The sequence below is a fragment of the Coptis chinensis genome, chromosome 8, assembly GCF_015680905.1.
Source record: "Coptis chinensis isolate HL-2020 chromosome 8, ASM1568090v1, whole genome shotgun sequence".
NCBI lineage: Eukaryota > Viridiplantae > Streptophyta > Magnoliopsida > Ranunculales > Ranunculaceae > Coptis > Coptis chinensis.
Genome location: NC_141463.1, coordinates 60,187,202 through 60,203,955, shown reverse-complemented (window position 1 = coordinate 60,203,955; position 16,754 = coordinate 60,187,202). Strand labels below are relative to the sequence as shown.

The 16,754-nt window shown below is 36.8% G+C and overlaps 1 protein-coding gene across 4 annotated transcripts; it reads right to left on the bottom strand.

The window, feature by feature from the left end:
- Positions 1-3,050: 3,050 nt before the first annotated feature.
- Positions 3,051-14,962, bottom strand: LOC147482238 (sorting nexin 1-like). Of its 4 annotated transcripts, XM_086580078.1 has the most exons (13): positions 14,778-14,962; positions 13,406-13,610; positions 13,003-13,241; positions 12,684-12,866; positions 10,911-12,390; positions 10,688-10,762; positions 10,349-10,508; positions 9,056-9,319; positions 8,240-8,547; positions 7,246-7,382; positions 7,028-7,135; positions 6,632-6,752; positions 3,051-3,292 (listed from the first exon to the last, which is right to left on the bottom strand). In XM_086580078.1, exons 5-8 carry the CDS (start codon positions 11,010-11,012, stop codon positions 9,213-9,215), a joined length of 444 nt encoding a protein of 147 aa, XP_086436204.1. In that variant the 5' UTR covers positions 11,013-12,390; positions 12,684-12,866; positions 13,003-13,241; positions 13,406-13,610; positions 14,778-14,962; the 3' UTR covers positions 3,051-3,292; positions 6,632-6,752; positions 7,028-7,135; positions 7,246-7,382; positions 8,240-8,547; positions 9,056-9,212. The 4 variants fall into 4 exon arrangements, with proteins under 4 accessions (XP_086436204.1, XP_086436206.1, XP_086436205.1 ...); XM_086580080.1 differs by lacking the exons at positions 13,003-13,241; positions 13,406-13,610; XM_086580079.1 differs by lacking the exons at positions 13,406-13,610; positions 14,778-14,962 and having other exon boundaries at positions 13,072-13,321.
- Between the last annotated feature and the right edge of the window lie 1,792 nt (positions 14,963-16,754).

Genomic DNA, 16,754 nt, shown 5'->3' with positions numbered 1-16,754 from the left:
GTGCAAAAGGTAGCTTTCGACATTTAAAAGTAGTATTTGACTTTGGGTGGCCAGAACTCTAAATTATCAGGTGACCGACCATTTGTACATCAATGCCTCATTGCTTCCACTAGCAACCAATGTTTATGTTAATCATGTTATTAGACACAAAGTTCGTTTCGTCTTATGGAGGGCAACTCATTAACAAGCTTACCGATAGCGCTATTTGTTCTAATACTACAGGCCTGGATCTATTCTTAACTCTAGTGGGTGTTACAGAAACTGCGAGTTCAAATACCAAGGAAAAGGCACAGACGAACTCGAAATAGAATGAATGATTCTTATTTTAAATAATGAAGACAATCCAGCAAGGAAAAGGCACAGACGAACTGGAAATAGAATGAATGATTCTTATTTTAAATAATGAAGACAATCCAGCCGGTGGAATAAGTTCAATTCTGGTTAATCGGAAGAATCTATTTGGTCTCATACTCTCATCAGCTATTTGTGTGCAATCATGTTACCTTAAATAATAGCACTAGCTTGATATAGTCATAGATACAAGAAAAAAGTTCGCTATGTACAAGAAGGCCTTATCTGAAAAAAGATAAGAGTAATACCTGCTCAAAAGCAAATCAAGTTGAGGCAGGACGACTAGAACCTCCTCAGATCCAATTTGTTTTAACAAGGAATGAATAGCTGATGGAAAAACTGCAATCAGTTTATAAAGGTTAGGCACTAACTTATTTATACATGAATTTTCAAAAATCTGACTAGTTTTGAACACTATATAATCTCCTAGCTTAATCTAAGATCATTTTAGTACCTGAAAACCCAGAAGAGTTGTTGAATTGCTGTGGAGTAGAAATGGGTAGTGGAACTTGTTTCTGAGTCGTTGGTGCGAGAGGTGAAGAGGGCAAAATACACGAATAGTGGAGAGCGAGATAGTTGGGATTAAAAATACACGAAGAGATAGTAGAGAGCGAGATACTTGGGATTAGAATGGCAGTTGCCATTATCGTGAGTTCGTGATATTCCTGAGCTAGAGAGTACTGTAGAGCGGGAGTTCAATTTTTTTTGGACTTCTATTTTTTTTGGGATTTCTGTTTTCTTTAATTTATTCCGAGATATTTGGTATAATAGCTATTATATCATTTTAGTGCGAGATATTTGGTATAATAGCTATTATATCATTTGAGTGCTGAGATATTTGGTTTAATATCAATTATATCAGTTCAATGTGAGATAAATGAAATTTCCTATTATATCAGTTTTAGAATGGTGAGATAAATGAAATTTCCTATTATATCAGTTCCTATCCACCAGTGGTAAAATCCATATATTTTATTTCGGTTAAGTAAGAGACGAGATAACAGATTTATACTCAGAGTTAGTACCTAAATTACAGGACATATTATCTCATTTACAGGACATATTATCTCTCTTATCAGCAGAACCGAGATAAGGCTAATTTTAGAACCGAGATAAAAACCCTTTTTTTTAGTAGTGATTTGGTTTCGAGAGAAAACTTCAATTGAAGTTCGGTGAAATATTTAAAATCTACTCACTTCTGTTGTGTTTACGAGTGGCATGAAGGAATATAAACTTGAGAACAAAAAACGCTACGCAACAATCGTCAGAAAGTAATCCCAATAAATCTTCGCCTATCTATCTTTTTCACTCTGTGTAAAACTCCCTCTCTCTGTTAAAACTCTCCGTATAAACTCCTGTTTTTTCAAAACCCCCGAAAATTAGGGAATGGGGTTTATCCTCTTTACACCATCTCTTTCTAATCTTTATCCTTTTTATTTTTGCCTATTATTATTATTATTATTATTATTGTACTAGTAACATAGAAAAAAAAAATGGGGTGTTATAGCGAGGTACGACAAAAAGGGGAACCGAGGGATGAAAAGACAGATGGACGATCCATATGAAGATGAGAAGGGGTTTAAAAAAAAGAAGATGGAGAGAAGAAAAGAGAAGGCCGTACAATGAAGAGAGAAAGAAGGGAGGAAAGGGAGAAGGAAGAAAAGAGAGACTAGAGGAGTTTGGGTTTTGAACTCGATCTTCTGTTCTTACTTGTAGTTTTTAGGTTCATACCAGGTCTCTCCATGATAATTAACCAAAGTTCTCAGTCAGATCTCCCAGTGAGATTCGGACCAAACTTTAACAAAGGGAAGACTAGTATTCCACGATCCTGCTTCTGAACATCATGCGCATAATCTGGAAGCAATGTTAGAACGTCCTCAAGGTTTTTAAGCTTATTTGAGGCCTCCTCATCAATTTCAGCAGGAAAACCAAAACGAATCTTGCACCAAACCACGTAGATTTTTCTTCTTGCCTCTTCTTCGATTCCAATAACCCTAGCTAACATTCCAATACAAAGTTCAAGACTTCGCAGATCGTTCATGAATTTGCCACGTGCAGGAGGTTGCTTTATATGAATAAGCCAGTATTTTGGACTCAACTAAGGATTACATCCGGACAGAATAATAACTGAAGTCTGAAGTTATCATTAAGCCGGTAATTCCTGTTAATCGGAGTAAACAACAGAGGAACATATTGAACGGGATTCTTGTGCCTAGCTTCAAAAAAGCAATCCTTGAAGATATATCTAACACCTGACTGAACTTTAAGCTTATCTTTGGTGTGCTCGTCTAGTACAGCGCCAAAACTAAAGCACACGTCACATGAAAAGGTAAATCATCCTTTTTGCTTCCAACGATAGTAGGCAGAATTTTAAAGTAATGTTGAAAGTTGAAACAACGCTTTCACTGATTTAAAATCTAGACCAAGGGTTTCCAAGAAAACATCGCAACGTTGCCATGCAATAATGTGGTACTCAGCAGCCGAGCTGAGATCAACTACTTTGCCATGCATCATATCCATGCAGCAACAAAGGTCCGATCATAGGTTATCATTTGGATTCCACGGAATGTCAATATTTCTAGCTAGACATGATCCATACAAAAAAAAATGAGCATTCACATATACCATAACAGTTTCCCAGCTAAAGTGATAAAACAATATCAATCAAATTATAACAAGATGCCAATTCAACAAAAAAGTAACTGAACGGTCCTTCGTATACTTGAAATTTGACAGAAATGAAAATGTACTTAAAATTAAACTTATTCATGGTTCTAAATCTCTTTTTAACAACAAACATGGCCACTTCATCCTCCTCAATTTGGCTGTTCATTGCTGTTTGGACTTCTGATGTAGTGAATCTGTCACGACTTCAACTGCAACAAGAACTGTTCAATGAGATCTTGTTCTCTTCGGTCTGTAGGATTTGGGCAAGAATTCCCTGCATATATGGTTTCTGTAAACATTATCCAATTCAATCTGATTGCATATAAAATTTTAAATGACTCAGAAATATTTTTGGTATTGGCAAATATGTATCATATGGCAGATCAACTCGATATTTGTTGCCTTTTCATCCGAATCCCGACATATATTTGCTAATTATGTATTGTGATCCTTATTTCCTGAATGGTTGGTCTGGGCTTGAGTTGAGTGCTCAAAAAGTTTGGTTTTCTGTAGAACCAGAGGATTCAATTCAACTCAGTGTATATTTAATTGATTGAATTCTAAAGAGATTACAATTGTTTATATAGAGTTTACAAAATATGAAACAACACAATTCGGTGGCTTGAGAAACACGGGGCGCGGGTCGCGCCCTGGTTAGGCTAGAGAAGGGTATGGGTCGCGCTCAATCTATTGGGCATCCCGAACGTTTGAGCACGGGTCGCGCTCTATACACACTATATCTGAGCGTAGGTCGTGCCCTATACACAGAAAGCAGAATACATCTTTCTACACTCCTCCTCAAGTTGGTGCATAGATGTCAATCATGCCCAACTTGTCAACTGAGCTGTCAAACACCTTGTGGGATACACCTTTAGTAAGAACATCAGCTAATTATATTGCTCCTTAGAGGTTACAAACGGAAAACGAATAACCTTCCTATCAAGATTTTCTTTAATAAAATGACGATCAACCTCCACATGCTTTGTCCTATCATGCTGAACTGGATTATGTGCAATTTGAATGGCGGCTTTATTATCACAATGTAAATCCATAGACTTTTGAAGTTCGAAGCCCAATTCCATCAAGACAGTACGAATCCATAACAATTCACATACTCCCAGTGTCATACCTTGAAATTCAGCTTCTGCACTCGATCTGGCAACAACTTTCTGCTTCTTACTACGCCAAGTGACAAGATTTCCACCGACAAAAGTGAAATATCCTAATGTAGACCATCTATCAGTTTTATCACCAGCCCAATCTGCATTTGTGTATCCAACAATATCCAATGCATCATACTTTCCAAATAGTAAACCTTTGCCAGGTGTTTTTTTCAAATACTTCAGTATACGAAAGACTCATCCATATGTTCTTCACTAGGACAATGCATAAATTGACTAACCACACTCACAGCATAAGCAATATCAGGTCTAGTATGAGATAGATAGATTAACCTTCCTACAAGACGTTGATACCTGCTTTTATCAGTAGGAACTTGGTTAGAATGAATGGCGAGTTTGTGATTCATCTCAATGGGTGTCTCCATCGGTTTGCAATCCAACATCCCGGTTTCAACAAGCAAATCAAGGACATACTTTCTCTGTGAGAGTGAAATCCCCTTTTTAGACCTTGCAACTTCAATACCCAGAAAGTACTTCAGTTGTCCTAGATCCTTCATTTCAAATTCCTTCGACAAATACTTCTGCAATTCATTTATTTCCTTCGGATCATCTCCTGTAACGATCATATCATCAACATACACAATTAGAATTGTAATCTTACCATCCTTGTGTTTGATAAACAAGGTATGGTCAGAATTGCTCTGTTTGTACCCAAAAACTTTTATTGACTGTGTAAGTCTTCCAAACCAAGCTCTTGGAGACGGTTTCAGGCCATACAAAGCCTTCTTCAGTTTACACACCTTCCCAACATCTTTGGGATGGTTCTTCACACCTGGAGGCATATCCATATATACTTCCTCCTAAAAGTTCCCATTCAGGAATGCATTCTTCACATCAAGCTGGTGCAATGGCCAATCTCTATTTGCTGCAAGTGAAATTAAAATCCGAACTGTATTGATTTTCGCTACAGGTGCGGAAGTCTCCTCGTAATCAATTCTATAACATTATGTGTATCCCTTGGCAACCAATCTCGCCTTATATCTATTAATAGTTCTATCTGCATTAAGCTTCACGATAAACACCCAACGACATCCAACAGTCTTCATCCCAACAGGCATATCAACTGCCTCCCATGTTACATTTTTTTGAAGGGCTTCCAATTCTTCATTCATTGCTTTTTTCCATTTTGAATCTTTCAAATCATCCTGGACGTTACTAGGAATAGATACAATAGACAATTGATTTATGACAAGTGCATGGGTTTAAGAAAGGTTATGATTAGACATAGAGTTAGCTATAGGGTATTTAGCATTGGCCTTGATGTCTGGTTCATATTGTTTCTTAGGAACTCCCTTACTAGCTCTTTGTAATTATCTAGGTTCAAGACTTTCTACCCCAACAGACTCATTAAAGGTTATAGGAGGTACCTGAGGCAGAGCATTCTGATCGAGATCTTCAGTTATTAATGTAGAAGGGGAAATGTCGTGTACTACAATGTCAGATACATCTAGATCATTTGCTTTTGTCTCTACTATTACAGGATCAATTTCTGCTTCAGGAACTTCAAATCATTCCTCCAAGTGTTCCAATTCTTCAAAGACATCAGGATTCCCTTCACCGCCACTCTCCCCCTGAAGGGAAGACTGGGAAACTCCCCCTGAGTAATACGGGTCTGATTCATGGAATGAGACATTAAGATATATATACATCTTGACATTAATCTGATCATAACACCTATACCCCTTCTGAACACTACACCATAACAGGCTATTTGCAACGGCAAAAAAGCGTTGCTAATAATTTTCATAACGCTTTTTAAGCGTTGCAAATATGGCGTGGGTAAAGTAATGGAAATATTTGCAAAAAGAAATTTCCAACGCTTATTAATAAGCGTTGCAAACAGAACTTTCCAACGCTTATTATAATTATTTCGTACACATATTTAAAACCTTTGCAACGGTTTTTTATTTCACAAACGCTTTTTAAGCGTTGGTAATTTGTTAAATTTTTTACCAACGGTTTCTAACCGTTGCAAAGTTAGTTAATTTAAAAAAAATAATTTAAATTTCGTTTGTAACGGTTATAAACCGTTGCTGATGGGTTGCTAATAAAAAAAAAATTCTCATATTTTGTAGCGAGACCAGCTAAACCTACAATAAACAATGAATACAAGAATACAATAAACAATGTATCATAGTTGCCAATTGAAATAACTGAGTCCACAACCATAAATATTAAAAATTCTTTTTCACCACCAATCAGATTTGAAGAGATGGAGAGGTCTTTCCTAAAAAAAAACTTTGAAGAGAGTGTGGTAGCAGCACACTTTGCCAACAAACTCTTCTTTTCTTCCATACTTTTCTCCTCTATACTCGCAACAAGTTCCTTAATTTTGCTAATTGCCTAAAATACAAGTAGCAAACTCATGGCTTCTAGAACAATTTCTCATGAACATATCCATCCAATCAAACCAAAAGATCCAAATTCCTTACCAAATTAGAAGCAGCTCGAAAACTACGTATAAGACTTTGAGTGGACACCATAAATGAAAAGTTTGGCCTCCTTTAAAAACTCTTCCGCAAAAAGAACTACTCTAGCGGTTCCATCACCCACCTGTAGACAATAAATCCGGTCATTAAAATTACAAGTGAATTCCAAATTTATCTCTAAAACCTAACCAATACAATTATTAATGATACCCTCTCAACTTTTTCTGAGACAATGTCCTTGTTAATGGTCATTATTTTCTCTAATGTATAAGCTGTTAAATGTTGTAGTAATGCAACCATCATAACCCACTCTAAGATAAATATAAACTTTAGCATAAAAATTTCACTCTTTTAGTCAGCCAATCACTAAAATTAGTAAATTTGTTTTCTATTGTATACCTTAGATTCTTGAGACTTGGCAATATCGACAAGAATCTTAGCAGCAGGATGAACAACATCAAGAAGTTTCATAATAGTAGCACCATCATTAGAAATAGTAGCATTGCCCTTGTCATCATGAATCAATTCATCCATTCCTCAATAAGAAACATATACGCAAGCCAAAGTTGCATAAAAGAACGACGTAATATCATAAATATGAAAGAAAATAGATCTACCTCGATTTGTTAAGAAGATTAACTTGCAGAAACTTGCTGGCTTTTACTATCAATTTGCAACACTATTTGCTTGCTGCTGAGAGAACCATCTCTTTGCAAATCAATGTTGATGGGAGCTCGAGTTGCACCATTTTCTCCTGTTGGCTGAAGAATGGACACATTTCAAAACCGCCAAATGAGATGAGAACAAAGTGGCTAGAGGTATGAGTTATGATGTTGAACGCAAAAGAATTGAGTTGGTGTGGGCTACTTACCAAAACAGGATGACCAATTAAACTATTTAAAAACGGCTGATTTACGCACCACGACAATATCAAAGCACAAGCAAATCAAGAACCTAACATCTCCATAAGTGTACACTACTTAACTCCAACATATATATATATATATATAATATATATATATATATATATATATATATATATATATATATATATATATATATATATATATATTGGAAGAGGTCATGTCGATAAAACATTCTAATGTGCAAGGCATCCAACAATTGTATAAGAAATCTATAAAACAATTAACCCGATTAATTTATGGCGTGAGACTAATTAACGATTAAACATAATGTCTACTCGAACCTACATTTTGCATCCGAAAAAGAAGTAAACTACCAGCAACAAACGATCTAACAATATAAAAGATCTAATAGCAAAACAAAGTGAAGCACGCTTATAATTGAAGGAGTTACAAGCACTGAAACAACTCATCGAATGTTCAATTTGAACTTGAAGGCCGGTTTACCACTAATAAAAAGGAAATGATGCATTTGATATTTCTATCATCCAACACGGTTTAATATGGGCCCATTGTTCTATGACATGAAGCTATTAGCTACCAGATTTGAACTTCCCACATTGTAACTTTTGGCATATAGGAGTACTCCCCAAAACTTCACACGTAAGAAAACGGGGTTGTGATCTGTGCTGCCTTTCATTCATATATCCATTGCCTTCCATGAGAAAAAAGAAAGAAGCGTACTTACTTTGCCCATTCCATGGCTTCTATTTTCTTGGTTTCTGTTTCCATCCTCTATGCTTTGATATTCTTTATCATCTCCAATTTGGAACCCGCCAAGGGATCCTTGTATGACGGGGCATTTCTCTTTGCCCTAGCCGTTTTGGCTCTTCCTCTCATGCCCTTAATCATTATAAACTTCCTTTAATTTTTCTTCACGGGACTTTTCTGCGGACACAGATCACCACTTGGCCTTCTCCCGGGTTACCGCTTTTAAGCTCCAACAGGTGTCCCATGATACTTTTCCAGAGCAGAGCATACACGTTCACGGTAATCCTAACAAAAAACAGAGAAGAGTCAAAAGACAAATAAGGCAATTCCATAACTGAAACAATGTGCACTAAGGATGCTTAGCGGGTTGGGATAGATCCACCGACCAACCATACTAAACCTATACTTAGTTGATTTGGATCATTAAGGTGGATCTTAAAATTAGGATTTTATCCCAAATGAGATTCAACTCTGGTTTGGAAAACTAGACAATTCGATCTAATGCACACTGAATGTGTAAAACTGTTATTGATGGATCTTTATGAGCAATTACACTTTGGTTGGGCATGGGTATAGGAGTCATGAAAGGAGTCTGGACAATTGTGTCGATTCGAGGAGGTATATCTTTGAATCAATCCCAATTGAAAACACTAATGTCACGTTAGGTACTACATGTAGACAAAAGATTGATCCACAGATGTTAAACATGCATAGCATCTTCATTATATCTTTACCAGAAAAAAGAAACAGAGATACAAATGAAACCTAAAAACAAAAGGTGGGGCAATCTTACCGTTTCTGTAGCAAACAGGGCCTTTATGAGGCCCTCCTGGAAGAGAAGCTCCACTAATTCTTTATCGGTAGAAGGCCAGAATGCTCAACATTAACTCAATAGCAGGTAAGTTTCTGTCCTCTTCAATTAAGCATAGAATTGCTTTAGAAAACCTGTTCTACAACGTCCTTTTCTTTGTCAGTATTAAAATCCAGCTAGGACATAGACATTGCATGTTGCTCACATTCTCTTCTGCTGAAGCTGAAAATGATGACTGGTTGAAATCTGAAATTACAACATATATGTACCATATATTTGTGAGAAGAAACTGGACTAGCCAACGACATTAAAAAACTTGAAATATTGGTCTAGTTGACAGGTAAAGATTACGTAGAAAGTATATTTTGTCTCTAAAGAAAGGGAAAGAAAAAGGCAGGCAAAGAGCACCCAAGAGAAACTGCCACACATGAGAACCATGACTGGAAAACCTTAATGGAGGAGATAACCAGCAAGTGATTCGAAGTTATTCCAAAAAAAAAAACATATATAAAAGAAATATATAAAAGAATTTTTTTTAAAATGTAAAGTGTCTACGGTCGATATTCTACAAATCATACCCTTAAAATTGAAGAAAATGCCCCCATTCCTTGTAAGCTTCAACTTTTTCTTGGTTTCTGTTACTGGGAGACCGGGTAAACTGGAAGAGTCTTGAGTGCGTAACTGGGAGAGAGAGGCATATGATATAGCTTATTATGCAATACTTCATATATCTTCCTTAAATGCCGTATTGCGATTCGACCATGGTACAGTTCACTCCTAACAGGATGATTTACTATAGGGTGATTTACTTGCACAGCTAGGGTGGTTGTATGGCAAATTTACTACATCCCGTGGGTTAGTTTAACACTTTTTTTTTTGAAGGCTCACAATGGACAGACAAGATCTGTATGTCAGCAAGGCCTCTGTGTAAAATTCCTCATGGAGAAGTGGTTATGTAAGGTAGTGGTTTTGCAACTAAACATGCCACAAATCTGATGCTTAAAGTGTTTTCCTTGAGTTTTTTGTACCTCACGAAACGTTTAGCAAACATTTTCAGCGAAAAGCGGTACAATGAAAACCCACTACTATGTAAACTATTTACGATGAAAACAAAGTTCCACCAATCAAATGCAGCCTCTAACTTTCTAAAAGTGGACAGAAGAAAAACATAACTATAAAGATAATTTTGACAGGACACGAAATAAAAAATGAATAAACCAAACATATAAAATCAATCGATAAACAAATACAGTGTGGTATTTAAGTTATATATACCTCTGTGCCTCTTTACCAAACGATAAGCATGCTTTTGCGCCTCTGCTAGGTGGTCCTCCAGCTCTAGTATGTAACGCTTGAGTTTTTCATATTCAGGATTCGATTCTTCCACCGGTTTTTCCTTGCCAAGAACAACATCACTGACTTTGGACTGTACGTCCTGTCAAACATTCCAACGAGATCATATAAATGCATTAGTCCATATTATAAGCACAATTTCTCATAAGGAAGTTACTATTTCTAGCACCATCTTCATTTATAGGCAGATTATTAAAGTAACATTTCACACAACAATTCTAGGACCATGACAAATATCTTATTTCATGATTAAAACACTACCTTGAAAATTTGCATCAGATCAGCTGGTTTCTTTTTGAATATACCAGTCTCTTGGAACCTTGCTCTTTCCATTGTCTAATCAAGAAACACAAGATCCATAAATAATTAGTAATAAGTTATATGTTTAGGTAAAATCAACTGAAATTACTTAATGATAAACCTACAGCTACAGACCAATTATTTGATAAAAAATTATGACCACAAAAAACTTTGAACACATCACCTCTTCTTCTGCCTGCAAGAAAGTCCTCAAATCATGACTTTGTTGAAGCTCAGGATGAGAAGCTATTCGGTTGACAAATACATCCAGCGCTTGACGCCTCATTTCGATGAACTCAGCGCTAGTTAATTAAGTTAGTAACTAGAAAGAAAATAAAAGATTATTACCTCAAACTGCAAGAAAATACGACTGTGTCAAAACGGACTTCCAAACTCTTTGTTTTCTTCTTCTTCTTCTTCTTCTTTCTTTGATTGAGGAGTGCGAAAATTAAGGATCTTAAGATAATGCGGCGGTGAGAGAGAGAGAGGAGAGAAAAAAAAATTATGTTTTATATTTCAATATTTTTGGTTTCCCTCATTCGCGAAATTTTTAAGTTTGTAACACTTCTCCAACGCTTTTTAAGCGTTAGCAATTAATTCCAGAAATTCACCCAAATAAAGCAACGCTTTACAACATTACCAACACTTATTTAACGTTGAAAACTTACTAACGCTAAATAAGTGCTGCAAATCAAAAAAAAATGCGTGTTGCAAATATCCTATTATGGTGTAGTGGAAACTCAGCATAACCCACAAAAATACATTTCTTCGCACGAGAATCAAGTTTACTTCATTTTGGTTATGGGATAAAAACATAAGTTGTACATCCAAACACCCGAGGCTCCAAGTTAGGCATAGATAGGATGGACAAAAGTGTGTGGAGTTTCTAATAAGGATTCTAGAACTCAATTACCCGTGAGGGAGTACGGTTGATAACATAGGCTGCTGATTTCACTGCTTCACCCCAATAGGATCGAGGTACATTCATGCCAAACAAGGAAGCATGAACAATCTCCAACAACTGCTTATTCTTCTGTTCGGCTAAACCATTTTGTTGGGGGGTACCAGAATTGGAGGTATGATGATGAATTCCAATTAACCGGCAAAATTTAGACATGAGGCCATTCACAAATTCTCTACCATTATCAGACTAAAAACCCTAATAGATTATTGATACTGCGTCGCTACCATTTTGTAAAAATCAGTAAACATCCCATATACATCACTTTTGTTTTTTAGTAACAATACCTACGTCATGCAAGTGCAATCATCAATAAAAGTCACATAATATCTAGCTCCAGAAAATGAAGAAACTTTGGCAGGACCCCAAACATCAGAATGAATTTTCATAAAAGGAACATGACATCTATTAATACTTGGTGAATATGAAATTCGGTGGCTCTTGACCAGTTCACAAATGTCACAATGAAACTCAGACTCACTAACAACTGAAAATAACTGAGGTTACAACCTCTTCAAATAACTAAAAGATAGATGACCTAACCTACGATGTCATAACCACACAACTTCTTTTGCATTCTCGGCCCTATTAACCTGATTATCTTACCCCAGAAAATTCTTTTGTTTCTCGCCAGTTTCTGTCAAGTCCAGGTAGTACAGCCCTTTCTAACACCATAACCAAGAATCTGTTGAGTCAGAATGTCCTGAAAAACACAGAAAAATGGATAGAATGTCACAGTACATGCAAGTGCGAGGATAATTTGACAAACAGACAATAGGTTATAAGCAAGGGATGGAATAACTAAGACAGATTCAAGAGTGAGGGTTTTAGATAACTCAATAGACCCTTCTCCGCTAATCGGAGTTGGAGTACCATCAGTAGTAGAAACAGCGGTCTAAGGTGAAGGTGTAAGACTTTTCACAAGGTTAGGGTCATTTGTCATATGGTCAGATGCACCTGAATTAATTATTAATGTATTATTCGAAATAACCTTACCATTCATACTTGATTGCGCAACACTAGTTGAAGCATTGTCACCATTCACAACATTAGCAATGGCGGCCTTGCTTAAATTCTTTCGTGGCCTCTTCGAGAAGTCCTACCAATCAGGATAACCAATCATTTTATAACATCTCTCCTTGCTATGACTCAAATCTCTGCAAACACCGCACTTTTTATCTGCAAAAGGATTTGATTTACCTTTAGGATAGCGTAGAGGACCAGAAAAAACTGGAGGAGTTGTCTTGCTATGAATAGCCAAGACAGAGGATTCAGTTCATACAGAGCTCCCCATAGCCTGTTTCTCAGATTGTACCTTACAAATGTAAGCATAGCTTTGTTCCAAGGAAAATTTAGGTTCTTTCCGAAGGATCTCTCCACGCACCTGATCTAGGCCACGTAAAAACATATGAACACGCATTCTGGACATCGTGGATGTTTCATGGACTACAGCTTCAACACTGTTATTCTAGGAGGTCACCCTCTGATCAATCTCCTGGAACATTGCCACCAATTCGTTGTAATAGGAAGGAATAAGTCTCACATTCTGCTTCGCTTCAAAAAACGTTCGTATTCAATTCAAAAATTCGAGTTTCATCAGAGTCATCATAAAAGGTCTTCTCCACAGCCTCCCAAATATCTTTTGCAGTATAGAGGGGAAGACGAATATAACGGTTCATAAGATAAATTTCCATAGAATCAAAAAGCCAGCTTTTTACCTTTTCATTATCTGTTACCCAAACTTCATATTCGGACGAATTCATAAACGGTTCAACCTTTGCGCCAGTCAAATAACCAAGCTTTCCCCTTGCTCCAATCCGCATTCACATGAAAGGAGCCTAGATGGTATAGTTTGACTCATCTAATGGAACAGTTTTTGGGAATCCTGAGTTGTCTTGTGGGGTGTAGTGGTGATGAATGATGCTTGAAGAATTATTGTCAGATTCAACCATTGCAGAAAAAAAAACAAACAATTTAGGTTTTTGAAGAAAATAAAAAATAAAACTTTGTGAGAGGCAAGAATTCAATAATTGGTTTAAGATTCAAGGATTCAAGGCAGCAGATTTTAATAGTTTGGCTCCGATACCATGTAAAACTAGAGGATTCAATTCAATTCAGTGTATATTTACTGGATTGAATTCTAAAGATATTACAATTGTTTATATAGAGTTTACAAAATAGGAAACAATACAATTCGGTGGCTTGAGAAACACGGGGCGCGGGTCGTGCTCAATCTACTGGACATCCCGAATGTCTGAGCATGGGTCGTGCTTTATACACACTATATCTAAGCGCAGGTCGCGCCCTATACACAGAAAGCAGAATACAACTTTCTACATTTTCTACTTTTCTTCTTCCACCTTTTTCGTCTCCTACTAAAACACAATGATTCGTTTGTTTTTCAACCTAAGCTGCTTTGGTTAGTGTTATAGCTCGAGCTATGTATTAGTATATACTACAGACAATGTGTCATTAATTACGAGAATGACATTTATTAGTCCTACTTCTGGTTGCAAATGGTTTTGTAGTTTGGTTTATGGACTCGAGTTGAACTAAAGGAACCGCGTTTCCTTTCAGGGACTATGAAATGACAGTTTGCTAGGTCTCCTCATTGGTGGTCTGGGAGTTCGAACAAGTTAGTTAGCTGAAAGCCAGGCAATTGTTCAAGGAATAACATAAGCCATTGAGTTGGGTTGGAACTAGGAACTAGGAACCTGATTTGGGTTGAGACTGATTCAGTGGATGCTCCAAAGGCATTCCAAAGGGATCGGAGAGGGTGCAGTAGAATGTTAGAAATCTTGGAGTCAGATCAAGCACAAGGACTGTTGGATCGGTGTTACAAAAGCTTAAAGAGAGACCGATTTTGGAGAAAATATTTGTGCACGACAAGGGTAGGCTACGTAAAGGAATTAAGGACTAATGGTGGAATAGAGGTTCACCATTCTTAGCGTTGACGACATACACCTATGTGTTTATCTCTCATAGTTCTGTATATAAAGTAGAGATGAAAGAGATATCAAGATCTAGCGAAATTTAACTGTTCATTAAAAAGAAAGTTCAAATATCTACTAAAAAAGTAAAGTATTGAACCTGTTGAATAATGTTCTGGCCAGTGAGATGGGTTGAAGTTAGCTATACCTCCAAGCACAGGTGAACACACAGCTCTCTCCCACTGCACTCTATTGCTTGAGCTCATACCCGCAGTGTCACGATTGTTCTCATCAATGAGTGCTGAGGGTGATGGTAAGTGTTCAGTTAACGGTTGTGTTTGGGCCCTGCTTAGAAAAAAGGGCTTTTCAATATAGGTATCAAAATTAAGGGAGGCTAATCAATATGTTGGTCATAATTGCAGAATATAAAACCTTAAGGGCAGCAGGCAATTTGGACCCAAAAAGTTCAGTATCTGAACTTGTGGATCTCTTGGGGAAAAAATGTCCGGAAAAGGGAGTGAACTACCAGTGATGGATTATGTGGCTGCAGGTATATACATAGACATTCATAAGGGTGGAATGCAAAATAGATTCAAATTTAAGCACATGATTTAGATATGTTGGCAAAAATAGAATATATAACAATCCACGTTGAATGTATTCCTGACGACTCAAAGAGTGTATACCTGTGTACCTAGCTGGATGTTTGACAAGAGATACCTTTCCTCCAAGGTGTCTTGCAGTTCATAGAGGAATATATGCAGAGAGGTATGTCTTACGAACTTGGGACAGAGTTACAAACTAAATTTCATCAGCTCATGTCTCACCTTTTGAAGTCGAACAAGATTCAACGTCTCTCCCAAGAGATGCCCATAGGATTCAGCCTCACGCAATGACGTGACCCGAATGGGAAATCCTTCAAACATTATGCAATAAAGTGATCTAGATATTCATAACAATCTCTCATGCTATAACCCATTTATTAACATATATATTCGTACAACTGGGAAACTATTAAGAATGAAATGTAAAATAAAAGACTTCAATTCAATTCTATTCAGTATATTATATAATTCATTCCAAAACATGTGTTTATATACAAGTTAGTTTCTTGTCTACCAAGACACACTATTCTAAATATATCCTGAATATATTGTTTCGTATTTAGAATATATATACAGCTTTCTACACTCCCCCTCAAGTTGATACATAAATGTCAATCATGCCCAACTTGTCAACTGAGCTGTCGAACACTTTTTTAGATGCACCTTTGGTAAGAACATCAGCTAATTGCTCCTCTGAGGTTACGAAAGGAAAGCAAATAACATTTTTGTCAAGATTTTCTTTAATAAAATGGCGATCAACCTCCATATGCTTTGTTCGATTATATATGCAGAACTGGATTATGTGCAATTTGAATGGCGGCTTGATTATCATAATGTAAATCCATAGGCTTTTGAAGCTTGCAGCCTAATTCCTTCAAGACATTACGGATCCACAGCAATTCACATACTTCATGTGTCATACCTCAAAATTCAACTTCTGCACTCGATCTGGCCACAACTTTCTGCTTCTTACTACGCCAAGTTACAAGATTTCCACCGACAAAAGTAAAATATCCTGATGTAGAATGTCTATCAGTACGTTTTATCACCAGCCCAATCTGCATCTGTGTGTCCAACAATGTCCAATACATCATTCTTTCCAAACAATAAACCTTTGCAAGGTGCCTTCTTCAAATACTTCAAGATACAAAAGACTGCATCCATATGTTCTTCACTCGGACAATGCATAAACTGACTAACCACACTCACAGCATAAGCAATATCAGGTCTAGTATGAGAGAGATAAATTAACCTTCCTACAAGGTGCTGATACCTTCTTTTATCATTAGGAACTTGGTCAGGATGAATGGCGAGTCCATGATTCATCTCAATGGGTGTCTCCATCGGTTTGCAATCTAATATCCCTATTTTAGCAAGCAAATCAAGGACATACTTCCTCTATGAGAGTGAAATCCCATTTTTAGACCTTGCAACTTCAATACCTAGAAAATACTTCAGTTGTCCTAGATCCTTCATTTCAAATTCCTTCGACAAATACTTCTGAAATTCATTTTTTTTCCTTCGGATCATCC

Bases quoted from the DNA above. Each gene is read 5' to 3' on its own strand.
- LOC147482238 (XM_086580078.1), bottom strand. From the start codon at position 11,012: ATGAGGCGTCAAGCGCTGGATGTATTTGTCAACCGAATAGCTTCTCAT. The intron at 10,763-10,910 runs GTGATGTGTTCA...TTTCTTGATTAG, and splicing joins TCTTGCAGGCAGAAGAAGAG to ACAATGGAAAGAGCAAGGTT. The intron at 10,509-10,687 runs GTAGTGTTTTAA...AATGTTTGACAG, and splicing joins ATCTGATGCAAATTTTCAAG to GACGTACAGTCCAAAGTCAG.